The sequence below is a fragment of the Polyodon spathula genome, chromosome 3 (genome assembly GCF_017654505.1).
Source record: "Polyodon spathula isolate WHYD16114869_AA chromosome 3, ASM1765450v1, whole genome shotgun sequence".
Classification (NCBI taxonomy): Eukaryota; Metazoa; Chordata; class Actinopteri; order Acipenseriformes; family Polyodontidae; genus Polyodon; species Polyodon spathula.
In genome coordinates this window covers 7,360,510-7,375,753 of record NC_054536.1, presented here as the reverse complement: position 1 = coordinate 7,375,753, position 15,244 = coordinate 7,360,510, and the positions used below count along the sequence as shown (strand labels likewise).

At 38.4% G+C, this 15,244-nt stretch overlaps 1 protein-coding gene across 7 annotated transcripts in view; it reads right to left on the bottom strand.

Moving 5' to 3' along the window:
* LOC121311720 (MAGUK p55 subfamily member 7-like) overlaps positions 1–15,244 on the bottom strand; it is a 128,862-nt gene that overhangs the window by 64,285 nt on the left and 49,333 nt on the right. For all 7 annotated transcript variants that reach the window (XM_041243987.1, XM_041243990.1, XM_041243991.1 and 4 more), the window contains exon 3: positions 8,741–8,859. In XM_041243987.1, the coding sequence (XP_041099921.1) occupies positions 8,741–8,859 (119 nt within the window). The remainder of the gene's footprint in view (positions 1–8,740; positions 8,860–15,244) is intronic.

The following is a 15,244-nucleotide window of genomic DNA, read 5'->3' as shown; positions in this document are numbered from 1 at the left end:
AAGCAACACCAAGCTGTACCTGCTCTGTGTCCAGTGCAAACTTTATTACTATCGCTGAGACCCAAGCAACACCAAGCTGTACCTGCTCTGTGTCCAGTGCAAACTTTATTACTATCGCTGAGACCCAAGCAACACCAAGCTGTACCTGCTCTGTGTCCAGTGCAAACTTTATTACTATCGCTGAGACCCAAGCAACACCAAGCTGTACCTGCTCTGTGTCCAGTGCAAACTTTATTACTATCGCTGAGAATCAAGCAACACCAAGCTGTACCTGCTCTGTGTCCAGTGCAAACTTTATTACAATCGCTGAGATCGCCAAGCAACACCAAGCTGTACCTGCTCTGTGTCCAGTGCAAACTTTATTACTATCGCTGAGAATCAAGCAACACCAAGCTGTACCTGCTCTGTGTCCAGTGCAAACTTTATTACTATCGCTGAGAATCAAGCAACACCAAGCTGTACCTGCTCTGTGTCCAGTGCAAACTTTATTACAATCGCTGAGACCCAAGCAACACCAAGCTGTACCTGCTCTGTGTCCAGTGCAAACTTTATTACTATCGCTGAGAATCAAGCAACACCAAGCTGTACCTGCTCTGTGTCCAGTGCAAACTTTATTACTATCGCTGAGAATCAAGCAACACCAAGCTGTACCTGCTCTGTGTCCAGTGCAAACTTTATTACTATCGCTGAGACCCAAGCAACACCAAGCTGTACCTGCTCTGTGTCCAGTGCAAACTTTATTACTATCGCTGAGACCCAAGCAACACCAAGCTGTACCTGCTCTGTGTCCAGTGCAAACTTTATTACTATCGCTGAGACCCAAGCAACACCAAGCTGTACCTGCTCTGTGTCCAGTGCAAACTTTATTACAATCGCTGAGACCCAAGCAACACCAAGCTGTACCTGCTCTGTGTCCAGTGCAAACTTTATTTATCGCTGAGACCCAAGCAACACCAAGCTGTACCTGCTCTGTGTCCAGTGCAAACTTTATTACTGAGACCCAAGCAACACCAAGCTGTACCTGCTCTGTGTCCAGTGCGAACTTTATTACTATCGCTGAGAGTCTTTCAAGTAGGAACTATTCCACAGGACACATTTACTGTTTTAATCCATCAGTCCACTGGGGCATTTTGCTCCCTGTTAAAGTATTGCTAAATTAGTGTTTTCACAGTTTTGTTAAGGATGGAGAAAAGTAAATAAACAGCTAGCGAGTTAATGTTCTTTTCCAGTAAAGGCTGAAGCATGATGACATCAGCAAGTTCACGCAGGTGAAGATAGCAGTTTTCCAAAGAGCCAAAAAAGGATTAAAATACTCATTTTACTGTAAAGAGGGCAAGTCAAACATTCCTAATGAAGTAACTATGGCATTTAAAGAATTTTAGCAAGGTTTCAGAGGTTACCAAAATAGCCACATACTATATCCATCTGTGACTGTGGTCTCTAAAACTTTAGGGATACAAGAATATCCATTTCATTGAATGGATTGTTTTATATATTTATATATATATATATATATATATATATATATATATATATATATATATATATATATATATATATATATATATATAAATAAAGTGAAAAAAAAGCATAAGTAATTTATTCATTCATAAACAAAAGACACACATCTTACCAGTTAGATTCATAGACCTCTCTTTCTAGTAATATCAGCCCTTGGGGAGGGGATTTTGGAAGTTAAGGTTAGAATTATGTGGAGCACTGGAACAACTGATATTCTTTTAAATAATGGGATCTTTACTATTGGTAGCATTGACCCTGAAGCCCAGGTCTGTATTCCTAAACTCAAATTATACATCTACTTATTAAACCAGCCCTAGACCATGGATTTTTCCTGGTTCTCTATCCAGCCACTGTGTTTTTTTATTTTTTAAATTTGGAATCGCCGATTAGTTTACCGCCGATTTTTTATCCCGATTTAGAATGCCCAATTATTCAACACTGCTCACCGCTGCAAACCCCGTTCTGAGAGATGAAGACAAGCACTCTCATCCTCTGAAAACAGGCAGGTCTGCAGGCGCCAGCTAGTCACAGGGGTCGCAGGTGCGCATTGAGCCAAGGATTCCCCAGTCGACCTGAACCCTCCTCGCCCAGGCAGCGCTTGGTCAATTGTGCGCCCCAGGGAACTCCTAGCCACAGTCGGCAGTGTCATAACCTGGATTCAAACTGCCAATCTCCCAGCTACAGGGCGGATTCTGCACTCTGTGCAGAGTGCCTTGACCGGATGCACCACTCGGGAGCCCACTAAGCTACTGTACTTTTAAATGAAGATTTTAACAATACAGTGTGCTAGGTTTGAAACAAATTTATTTATAATATTTTTCATATATTTTTTATCTTATTTTTTTTTTTTGCTGGCTATTTAAAGACGATTGTGTAACTTTAGCACTGTGCCCTGGTTTGGTAGCTCGGAAAATTCCATCAGTAGAAAAAAAATTTAAAATAAGTTCACCATTGTATTGTGCCGGAGGAGAGAAAAGAAAGGGGGCATAAATCGTCCAAAGGGTCAAGGGTTTAAGTAAACTAACATGCATCTGGTGAAGTTGCTAAAGGGAGATTACAGAGCAATATTGTGTTACTGTGCTAAGAGGGCCTGCTCAGGAGCACTGAGGCCCTGTTTAATGTCCCACCAGACAGATTATTTTGACCTTTCTGTATCGCTTCCATCTGGCTTTTCTAGGCCATATCCAATTTCTCCACCGACTGGATTATTAATGCTAATCCATAGCACCTCATTACAAAACAGACAGTGACAAGCTTCCATTGCAAGAAAGCCAGTCACTCCTATCAGCTGTCAAATCTGGAATAGAAAACGTAATGCAATTAAAAAGGCAAACCAGTGGAGGATGCAGGTAGTGCGTATGTGCGTGTGTGTGTGTGTATATATATATATATATTTTTTTTTATAGCCTTAAGTTTTACAAAGCCCATGTACTGTACTGTATATAGAAACTCAAATAAACATGTTCAATTACAAGGACATCCTCTCTTACTCTGCCCAAGTACGATCTAAGGCTTTTAGCTTAATATTACAAAAGAAAATGATAAACATTACCAAAAGGGTTTTTTGTAATATAAGCATGAATGACTGCATTTGTTAGCTCATTCCTGTCTAGCTGTTTGTCTGCAGCATACTGCACAGGCACCGATCCCAATGTTGTGGCTGGCAGCAGTTTCATCAATGTCACGGGATAACGCTAATGCTCAGTGAAGGATTTGGTTGTACTTGTTGACACCAAGCATCATTAATTTACTTTTTTCTATGGTCAACATCAATGAAATATAATCCTTCATTACTTCATCAGCTTACTAATACACAGAAAACGTAACTTTTGAAGACACTGTGTTGCGAGGAGTCTAGTACTCACACAGGGCTTGTACCAAAGTTTAAAATATGAATGGAAAATATTACAAATGTATTGAAAACAGGCTAAATTAACATTAGAAGGAATAAAATACATAATTCTGGTGATGGGCACATCATAAAATGTGGAGTTAAGTTTACTTAACATAGCCTTGTTAAAGCAACTGAAATTAATGCGAATTGGGAAAGAACCGTGTTTAAATGTATAAGCTTTTTCTATTTGATCTGCACAAGAAACAAGACTGTTGTACTAAATAAGCACCAGAATGTCCAAAAAAATATAGATCTGTTCTCCCAGTAGTCTGCTGAAGCAAAGGAGAGTCTTTCTTTTTGGTGTTTCAGTCAGTAAAAAGCCTGAGAAGGGGGTTATAGGAATGTGGTTTCCACGGAAAAGCGGACACGAAAAACCCCTAATATTACCCAACACGTATAAAAAGAGGGACGGGATTTTGTAATTGAACACAAACACTGTCTAAAAGATGCACAGGGTGTGATTTAGCTTGTTTGAATTTGGATGGTGATATTTGTATTAAGGCATCTGTGCAGATATTCCTCTTATAAAACACAGTCCTGCTCCATGGGTACCTTACCTGACCTTGCAAGAGGAGTTAAGCTTTTTCTCCATAACGATGCTATGTCCGTCACACTGCACTCCAACAAATTGTCTTGTTCTGCAATATCCCTTTGTCTACAGCTTTGTTTTATGAAGAGCTTATTTCACTGGTCAATGCTCAGTTCTTTTGTTTTGGTGGTTCTTTTCAAAGTTGGCAATCAGAAGCAAATGGTTAAAGTCTAAGGCTTGTAACCAGAAGGTCACCGGTTCAAATTCCACCTCTGCCACTGACTGACTCGCTGTGTGACGCTGAGCAAGTCACTTCACCTCCTTGTGCTCCATCCTGCGGATGAGATGTCAAATCAATGTCCTATTGTAAGTGACTGTATATAATGCACAGTTCACAGCCTACCTCTATAAAGCACACTGTGATGGTGGTCCACTATGAAAGGCGCTATATAAAATATATTATTCTTATTATTATATGTAAGAATGATTAAATTCTGTATAATAAATCTCTCGGTTAACTCAGAAGAGCTTGAAAAACAGTTTGCAAGCACACCACTGGATTTGGCAATTTCTGTCCAAAATTGAATTTCTTGCCAATAACAAATCACGATTGCTGCGTGTATTTGGAATGTTTGTTGTGTTTTACAAAGATTTCTTCACAACCTGGGCAGTTAAAGGACTTTTTGGTGATGGCCTCAAAATTATAGTAACCCAAACTGTATAAACCAAACATATGCTTACATTTAATTCCCACAGAGGCTCATTATAACTGATTTATGTATTCTTCATATAGGGTCTACTGAACAAACAAACATATAGATACACCGTGTGTGCCAATCAGGAGAATCAATAAGTCCCATTTCTGCAGTTGGAAATCTCAGTCTTGCAGGTACTGCACTGAGAAAAGGCTGAAGTAGAAACCCAGCAATACCCTTGAGGCAAAGCCAAACAGACAATACAGGAATCACAGGTTAAATACTGTATAGAAAGACTAGGAGATAGCACTCCAAACCCAGAATATACTGTTCATCGGTTACACATTACTTCAATTACTTAGCTGCTATTCATTCATTTATATCTGCAATCATCTGCATGTGTGAAACTATACAATAATCATATCTTCTAGTCATACCAATCTAAGTGGTAAAAAATAATAATATAAATATTACTATATATGGTAAGTAACAATAAATGGCACTGTGAAACTAACAAGAGTTATAAGTGTATATGATTATTTTATTTATTTTTTTCATGCAAGTGCACGTTTGGAAAATCTGCCTGGCAGATTTAAAGCAATGAAAGTGTTCCTACCTGTGTGTGCTCTTAAACATTCACCAGCATCACTTTAGCATGGGGTTGTGTTGCTGGCATTTTTATTCATCCATTAAGGGGTAATAAAGGAGTTGGAAATACATTTAACAACTTTGCTTGACTTGGTTTGTCAGGAGAATGAGAACTTCTGTCAGGAACATCTTAGTGTATCCACCTCATGATTCTTCCTGCAACAATGCTGGTGCGCTGATAGAAACAAACAGTGTGTCATGGGAACAGAAAACAACAAGCACCGTTGCAGGAGGGAGCAAGACCTGGATACAATGCTGCAATACAGACAATGTGGGTTACAGCAGAAGAAAAATCATGTGTTTCTAATTAACACAGCAGGGTGTTATAGCAAAAACTAGAAGAAACTAAATCAAGTAGACAAACACTTAGTCGAATGTCTTCATCAGTGTTATTATACAAGATGGTCCTGCATTATAAAAAATGTGAAGAAAGGTTGCAACCAGCCCCAGCATGCAGTTTGGACTCGATATTTCTGTATACAGTACGCATTTGTCAAGACAAAATGAACAGGGATAGGGTGAACATGGCAAATACTAATTGTGTGTCTGGTCTTACACATGCTTATGTGCAGCTGTCTGACACTTTCTCTTGTCAAGTCGTCCTGCCTGTAGTACTAGCAGTACAAGCAGCATGCAGAATTGACAGGGGATTTTCCAACAATTAGGAAGGTGAACACTGACAGCTTCTGTATGACTGGCTGTCCGTTTAGCATGTCAGATCAATCCAATATTCTCTTTATTAGCACTGAATGCGTCTACTGCACAGCCTTGTAAATGCTTCTGGAATTTGAGAGCTGGTTTATTATTTATAGTGTGAGGCTGATGTAAACCATGTACACCTGCATGCTTCATTTGTCATTCTGCCACACAAGGTACATGAACTCTGATACTCAGTAATTGTTTCCTTTTAACTGAAATGAAGATTAATTTACTACTGACATGGTTACTGGAGTTTCATATTTACATTCATTTTTTGTTAAAAACAACATTTAAAACAGGTCGAACGCTATTTAAAAAAAAAATAGGATCCGTACATAACTATCTTAAAAGACACCGATGGGTATTCAAAAAGCCTTTTACTCCAAAGTTTTAAAAGCTTGACTCTTTCTAAAAAGAGAAAAACAGCTGTTAATGCTACAAAACCAGAAAAACAACTTGAGAGAAGCTACAAATTAAACAGTTTGTTTCAAGTCTAGTATCTTAAATTGGTATTTCTCTCCTTTATTGTAATTTGCAAATAAGCTATGTTCTTCATATGGATTTTATACATACATACACACACACACACACACAAAACGGGTATTTGTGCTCTAAAAAAAAGGACACCTTTTTTCAGTTTTTCTAAGAAAGTGGGGCATTTCAGAGATTTTTAGATTCTTTGATGAAAAATTGTATTTTTCAGTTCCCATATTTATACCATGCAGGACTTTTTGGTTTATTACCTCCACCATTCCGCAGCTGGCAGAGTGTGGTTTCTGACGACTGAATTCTGGTATTTCCCTCTCATTTACTCTCTGATTCCTGCTCCCTAACTGCCAGCATGTGCTAGACTGTGCTGTGCCCAATTGGCTATGTTGCTCTAGCCTATTGTCTGGTACTGTCAATTGTGGCTACCCAGCTAGTCCTTTAACATACCCGCACCCCTATGTTTGGCACAGTAAACAACAAAAAACATCGTTTTACAACCTTTTTCTGTAATAATGTATATTACATCATGTACAAAGCTAATTGAAAGCAGAAAAACATAAACTCACACTGGCCCATATTCACAAAACTGAACGGCATGTTAAATCAGCCAGGACCGTCTTATCACCTTGGTAACAGATTGTGCAGCGCTGCCTTATTCACCAACTGTCCTTACAGGCAGGGTTCAAACACCAGAGATATACACAACATCACCTTGTGCTTCCTGAAGGCTTTTACCAGTACCGTTCCAATAAGAAAAAAAATATAACCCTTATTCTGAAAGCTTTTGCAGCATGAAACGGGATATTGCATATAGAGGGAGATCAACAGGCTCTGTGCAAAAAACAAACAAAAAACGAAACAATACACAATACGACTACGCCGAATCTGCTGTTATTTCAATGCTACCCAATGCTTTCCATTGCATCCCAATTCATGTTTTACATGGTACTGAAAATGTGTGCAACATTATATTAGGCCTCTTAACAGCAGAAGCACTAGTGATGCATCTCGGAACGTATTCCAAATGTTGGCATATGGCAGAATCACTGTGATAAAGTTTTGTGGGTGTGTGTGAGAGAGAAAGAAAGAAAGAAAGAAACGAGACACTAATCTTGAAACCAAATGGTAGCGAATCTAGCTTGTAACACATATTCAACCACAAGCTTGTAAGACTGCTATGAATAGGTTAAATAATGTTGAACTGGTATGAATGTGGACATTACTTTGGTAAGACTGAAAAAAACACATTTTCATTAAAATAATCAATACATGTTCTAATGTTCAGGTTTGAACCCTGCTTACAATAATAATTTGCTGAACGGCTGTCACCCTTAAGCTTGTTTGGGATGTGCAAAGTTGAATAACCCCATCATATTAACAGGCAGATCCTTCCCTCTGCAATGCCAAGGATAAATTATTCTTATCTTCCTATCTTAAAATGAGTTAATACAATCAATCAATCAATAAATAAATAGACAGCAATGGTCTACATACTGACCGAGACATTTCTGACAGAAAATGAGCATATTCATTACACCTGGGAAATGCCAGGGTTAAGGTCGGAAAGGGTTAAATTGTTCCTAAAAAACATTTTAAAATTGCAGCGAGACACCAGGTTAACAAGTTTGTGAAAATCCGGAGCAAATCTTTCTGTAACAACAGCAAAAGGAGGTTAAAACGACATATCCAGGAATGCAAACACTGAGGGAAAAAAAAAATGTCTTGCTTCCTCCTCTGTCAGCCTTTTTAAGTATTCTGTAATTTTGAGGTCTCTCATGCACTCCTAATTAGTGGCACATTATGACCTGAAGTCAGCTTTTTACAAGAGAGGGAAATTATAAGAAAAACACTGTTTTAAGTAAAGACTTAACCAAAGTTGGTCACTTCATCTGGTTCTTTATCCTATTCTGAACACAAACATTGTCTCGTGCAACAACAGCAAATTTAGCCAAGGAAAATCTGAAATCAGAAAGTGATCCAAAAGTCACTCCCTGCTACTGTTTCTGAAGCGCCACCAGACAAGGGCAGACAGCATGTGTTTGCATCATTAGCACACTTTGCCAGAGTTAAAAGCCATCAAATGCGATCACCTAGGTATTTTTAGATCTATTTGAGCAGTTTGAGCCAAAGGAATGCTATCAGTGGCGCTACTGGAATAAGGTGCCGTTGTTTGTGAGGGAACGAGAGGCTGAGCACTTTGCTTGGTAGACTGCCTAGATGATGCTCCATAACACATTTTCCACATAGGAAAATAAGTAGGGTTACCTTCATCAGTGAATGGAGACTTTTTTCACCAAACATCTCTTGAAGGAAGGTCTGGTCTTCCTGCCTGTCCACATGTGGTTGGAGCTGAGAAGGCAAGGCAGCCAGCAGTTCATACAGACCTGAAAGAAAAAAAGTAAAACTTTAAATGTAGAGCACCGATCTCATTCGTTTGAAAGCAGACGGTTTGCCAAGAGTCATTTGTAATTAACAAGAAAGATCTAGGGAGGTCTCATAGCAGCCTGTTTTGGTCTTATTTGAGCTGTGTATTACACATTTGAATTAAATAGCTAAAGCAGCATTACTCTGTGTTGCAAACCATCCTCCCCTGTCAATACACAGCTCTCTGGCGATCTAGAGACTGCACTACAGTAGCTTCTATGAGCTGTTGCTGCTGTAGAGTACGTCATGTCAAAACAAATCTTTCCTGTCATTGTTTTAGCTTTTCCTTTACATGTTTCTCCAATTGTAGGGATTTTGTACAGTAAGTTTTGCCCCCAATCTCACCAATTCCTGTTTTGACTTTATCAACCACCACTACAACTGTCGTTTTTTTTCACAATTTGATCATTTACAGTTACAGAATAATTGTACTATTCTATACTGTAGCTGGACCCTTTACGAATTCACTACTCTCAAGCAGAATCAAGAGGAAGACTAGAACACCACCTTTCCCTCCATATGCAGCCAGTGGGTATATCATCTTCAGACAAACACTTCAAAAGTTTTGATATCTGTTGCTTGGTTGCTGGTCTACCATACTTACTAAACCTGCTACCTCCACATCTACATGCATGGCTCCTTTAATCCATTATGCTTCTTGTACATTTCCCAATAGAAGTAACAACCTTATCAGACCCAGCCCTGCTTCAGACCTTGAATCCAAGGTGGCACTTTGGCTAAAGTGTACTTTGCATCCATTTTAAATGGCAGCATTATTACATACAAGGGTTTTTGATAATATTAGTCAGCCATGCCCTGTACTACTGTATAGGAAACCCAGAACTGCACAGACATCTATCTGAGTGGGAAATCGACACAAGGGAGAACGCAGCTGTGATGCATATGCTTTCTTCATTCATTTACAGCTCTAAAATCTGGAGAACGTGTGGCATATTCTAAAAGATTTAGAAGATACAGGATGATGGGGAGCAGGGGTATATGGAAAATGCATCTCAACAGAACCTCATAACCTGTTACAAGTGGGCTGTGTAGCTCAATCTCACAATGTGATGCTTTTACTTCACACCACAGCTGTTAAGTCGTGCACTTTATTGATTTCACACATTAAAAACAAAATTCTACACGACTGTATATGTTTAACAGAAAACAAAAATTACTGTTTAAAACAGGAGAAGCCAGTGTGACCTGCTGGTTTTCAGGAGATCCAAGTTTTAAATTATATCATTGTTTCTGGCTTGTTGGCCAAGTAAAATTAAACTTCACACCCTTATGCCTCAAATAAAAAAATTAAAAAACAGGAAAAGCTGGGCTTTTCACCAGCATTTGTAATGGAGAATAGTTGGCTATGTTTGAAATTCAAATAGATAAAAAAACAAAAAGTAGTTTAGTCAGTGGGCATCCACTGATTCCACATACAAGCCAATATCCCAGAAGCTCGAGAGTGGATGTCAGGGAGCTACCAGCCTGCGGAAGGACAAAGGCCAGCCCTGCAGGCGTGCACTTGCGCACACAAGGCACCAGGCGCTCCCCTGTCTGTATGATTCACCCTGCGCACCACACAGCCATCTCTTTCCAGATGAACCTCTCAGAGACCCCAGCTCCTATATTTCTTATTGCCAGTTGTTATTGTCAACTGAAGCAGCTTTCCCAAGCAAGATCATACAGTACTTACTGAGTTGGGGACCAGTTGCACCAAGCTGCATTTCAGCAGGGTGTCAAAGTCACACAGTATTGTGCTGTACTGTAGGTTACTGCTTCCCTCTGACTGCCACAACAGCGATAAGACACTGACTTGGAAGGCCATGGCCAAGTAAGTCTCAAATCCTGATTGTGGGATGAAACACACACACACACCCACACACACAGAAACTGTATTGATTTGGTTATCTTCATTGGTCTAAAAGGAAATGATTGGACCAACTGTAATGGAAACAGAAGTTGGCTAAATGCACAAAAAACACAAAAAGAGCCAAATTATCATGGTTGTAGGAAACATTTGGTCTCAGGAACTGGACAAATGAGGCTGCAGCATAGCCCGCACCAGGAACCTGGTGTGCTTGATTCTCCAGTGAGATTAATCCACTGTTCACTCCTGTCTCTCGTCTAGTAAAACATTCTGCTTTCCCAGGATTCCCCTCTCCTCTGTCCAGGGAGCTGTTATTTACAGTGTAGTTATTATTACCAATTTAAACATACACTGGTCTCCATCATGTTAACAGATTAAGCTGATAGATTTAATGTGCAGATTGTACTGTTCTGGATAACAAAGGAGTCATTCACAATGATGTACTGCAGTGTTCTCTCGCTAAAAAGAATGAAGAAGCTGAATAAAAAAAAAGACAAAGCTGCAGACAAGATGAATATTTTAAATTAAATTACACATTGTGTATGAGGAAAAAAACGCACACTACACATATCAACTTTGGAAGCTTGTTGGAAGACAAATATAAATTTTTGCTAAAACTGTAAAATGAACCCACAATAAGGATGTAAAATGATTATACTTACATCTTTTATTCTATTTCACAGTCATATGTAACATATACAGCACACTAAATAACTGCCCAAAACTGACATGGGGACGAAAGAGTTAAAAATCTATTTAAAAAAAACTTAAAGAGAAAAGAAATAAACAAGATTGGTCCCAACATACCATATTTAACAAGGAAGCCTGTGACAATTACTATTGTAAAAAAAAATTAACTGTTGAAAACAAATACTTATTCAGGCATACCAAGATTTTTAGTCAGCAAGCAGTCTGAACAGGGTATAATGGGCAACAAATCTCACACCCAAGCTGCCCCGAGGTGACCCAATAATTTGTGGAGCCACTGTGCAGTATACATGTTTAATATATTTTAAATTGGTAAACAGAAGAAAATGTATTCCCTTAAAAATGTCGGTATAGTGAAATACTCTCAGAATTATTTTCCAGGTTGTAAAAATCATACTCCCAAATGATTTAATATTTTGGCTGTGACATTGTAGCAGAGTAAAAGAGAAGAAACTGATCTATCTTAGCATGCTGTCTGCAGGTGCTGAAGCAGTGATAATAATCAGCAATATATCTGTCACGCTTTTACTGGGCTTGGACTTCCTTAAAGTGAATATTTCATTTGAATGTTTCTGCTTAAATGTTTCTGGACAGTTTAAATTGCAGATCCCATGTTGATTTTGGACTCTATGCAAGACAATGTTCACTGATGTCATCACTGAGATAAGGAATTAAACTGACCTGCCAATTTGGCACAATAAGTAAGCACCCAAGTGTAAATGGTATAGCTGTTAGCACCTTGGACTACAGGAAATGTATAGACATTTAATTACATTGTAATAACTGGGTAACAAACAGTGGCTTCAGTTTTTACACAGTAACTACTACGCAATTACATGGTAATAGTGTTGTGGACAACAAAGTAACCATGTGTATTTGGTCATTTCATCACTCCACCAGTAATTTCCATACAAGAGCAGGAAGCATTGGAAGTCAACGAGTTCTTATGTCCCATGTTAATGTACACGTTTATAAATATTTGTAAAGTGAAAGCCCTACTTTCATTTTTATTAACACAAGCGTATTGTTCAGTTGTCTTGTCTAGTCAATCCAGGGTCTTTTCTAGAAGGTCATCTGAAGTAAGTTCAATTGCATCGAATTGATAACCAACATTTAAACCAGCGACCTAGAGGTGAAAAGATTTCTATCCAACTGCCAATCTGCTCAGCCATCCAGCCCACTGGTTTGTAGATACAACTCAAAGGGTGGTTCAAACTGAGTTGTTTCATAAATTACAAGCCCCGAGTGTATAGGTATTGAACGGTCACTGTAGCCTTAACAACTGCTTCTTTATAAGAATGTGTTCTGCAAAGCACACCGACCTGTGTTGTAATTGGCGTTGCTTACTAAAGCACTATCATCGCATGAGCTGTTTTGTAATTATTACAGATTTAAAAGCAGCTGTTTTGGTTGTAAATTGCATCTCTCAACATCTCACTTTAAAAGACATTGCACTTCAAAAGCAAAAAGCTGTTTTACAAAAAGTTTAAAAAGAAACTCATGGGAATGCATACAACACACTGCACAGCCATTTAAAAAAGAAACTGAAACTTCTCATTTTAGCTGGCAATTGGCAGATCAAGCATATCTTTGTACTGAAATACTGAACAAGACTTGTGAGCTAAGCCTGTTAGCCTATAAAATCTTTCATTGTTGGAAATGTTATTATTGAAATTTAAAATAACCTTCACCCAAGAATTAAAACAATTATTGCAAACATATACATATGACAGACTGTTCACTATTGACTAAGCAAAGAATACTGCGAATAGTATTTGGTCATATTTATCAAAGTCTTAACACCAAAATACGATTTGCATTATTTATTTATTTTTGTTAACCTTTACTTTTTTAAAACTGTGTCCTTAAATTAATATTCTAAATTGCTTATTAATAGAGTCATAAGACTAGCAGTTTTGTTTCTAGACAGAAAATGGTGCAAACTGCAATTCAGTGTAAAGCTCCAGGAAAGTCAGTTAACAAGAGACAACAACAAAGATACCTCCTTCTATGTGCGAGAGAAATAACTAAACTAATACAGGACCGAAAAATTGTACATGTATTCTCAAAACCACATGTTACAAGCTTGTATAGATGTGAAAATATGAAAATGAAAACACAGAAAACAGTATTGTATTCTTGTTTGCTACAGTCCAAAATTCCTAGTGGTGCCGAGGTGCAGCACACCAGATTATACTCAGAATCGGGCACCTTGTACTGTAGCGCTGAAAACACAATCGCTGTCCAAGTGTCCTGTTCAGTCTCAAGAACAGAATCCCAAATGAGATCTAACTCATTAAAGTAACAGAGCGTTGCAGTCTGTGATACATTGCAGATACTTCAAGATATTAAATTATGACAGTATTATTAGTGGGATGTTCAATCCAAAGGATGGCTATAAAAACAGGACAAGGACAATTATATATTGCACCATCAGAGGAAAATACAGGAATTCAGTAAAACTGCAGTGTTGATATAATGAGTAACTGTGTGATGTATATTGTGCTTGTGGCTTTCTATTATTGAAATGGCATGTCCTGGACAGCAAGCTGATTGAATACAGCACCCAAGAACAGTAAGCCCTTGAATTGACTGTCACCGGAACCAAGTGATCACCTGCTCTAAACTCAGAATGGAGTTTGTTTTTCAATACAAGTGGAATGGAAAGGAGGCACTTTGAATGCACAGCCAACTGTCTTCGACAGCCACAAATGTACCCATGTTCAGTCCATTTAGTGACCAGTCAATTCCTGTCTTTCCAAGTGTGACATCTCTATTAAAACATGTGTTAAAACATTGGATTGGAAGAAGTTATTCTTATATCTTTTAATAAGACATATTTAATTAATCTCTCTCATATAAACACACACACACACATTTTAAACTAAGTGGAAATTTTCATTCTGATGTAATTGGAAACAGGGATATTTTCCAGTTGCAACAAATTCTTGTGTTACAGTACTGTATTCTTATGGAAAAATGTTAGTTCCTGGGAGGAGAATAAATGGCTCTAAATCGATAAAAGTACTCCCGTAGCTATGCTCACTGCAGATTCCAGATGCTCAACATTCTTGACATCAGTATGGAAAAATTTACTGTTAGTCTAGAGAAATTTAATATCACCATTCTTGTCATATCCCTCATAGCTACATTATTAGGACAGGTCTGTGGAAGCTATGAAACAGAGTTAAATGAGAAAAAATATGGAGCCTGGGTTTCATTATTGTTGCTTATTATAAAACAATTACCTTGCTTGGAGGAGGAAGGGAAGCTAGAAGGGGCTACAAAATGTTACACTAGTTTGCGAGGATGTCTGGAAAAGGGCTTTTTCTTAGGGCTATCTATTTGTCTCTGTCTACTAGTCCAGGCTATCAAATGCAGGGCTTGAGCCCGATCGTTTTACTGCTTCAATGGGGGCAATAAACACTAAAAGAGCATACAAGTATGGCCCAGAATAACACTGTAAACTTTTACAGGCTTAATAAAAACAGGGACAGAACCAGCCTTTAAAATCCCCCTTGTCGAAAGGTAAAGCCATCAAACGGGTTCGCCTTCAGTTTGTCTTTGAAACGGGACTTTTACAGATCTTTACTGTGACTAAAAGAAAAAGTATATTTACAGAAAATATAGCATAACACTGGCTCAGAAACAGCCAGACAGAACACGAGAAAACAGTGCGCCAGTGAATTGAATGAAGTGTTGCTAAAGAAAGTCACAGGACAAGGGGTATGTAGGGTAACAAACAGGCTTCTCTCAGTTAGCATGCAGGT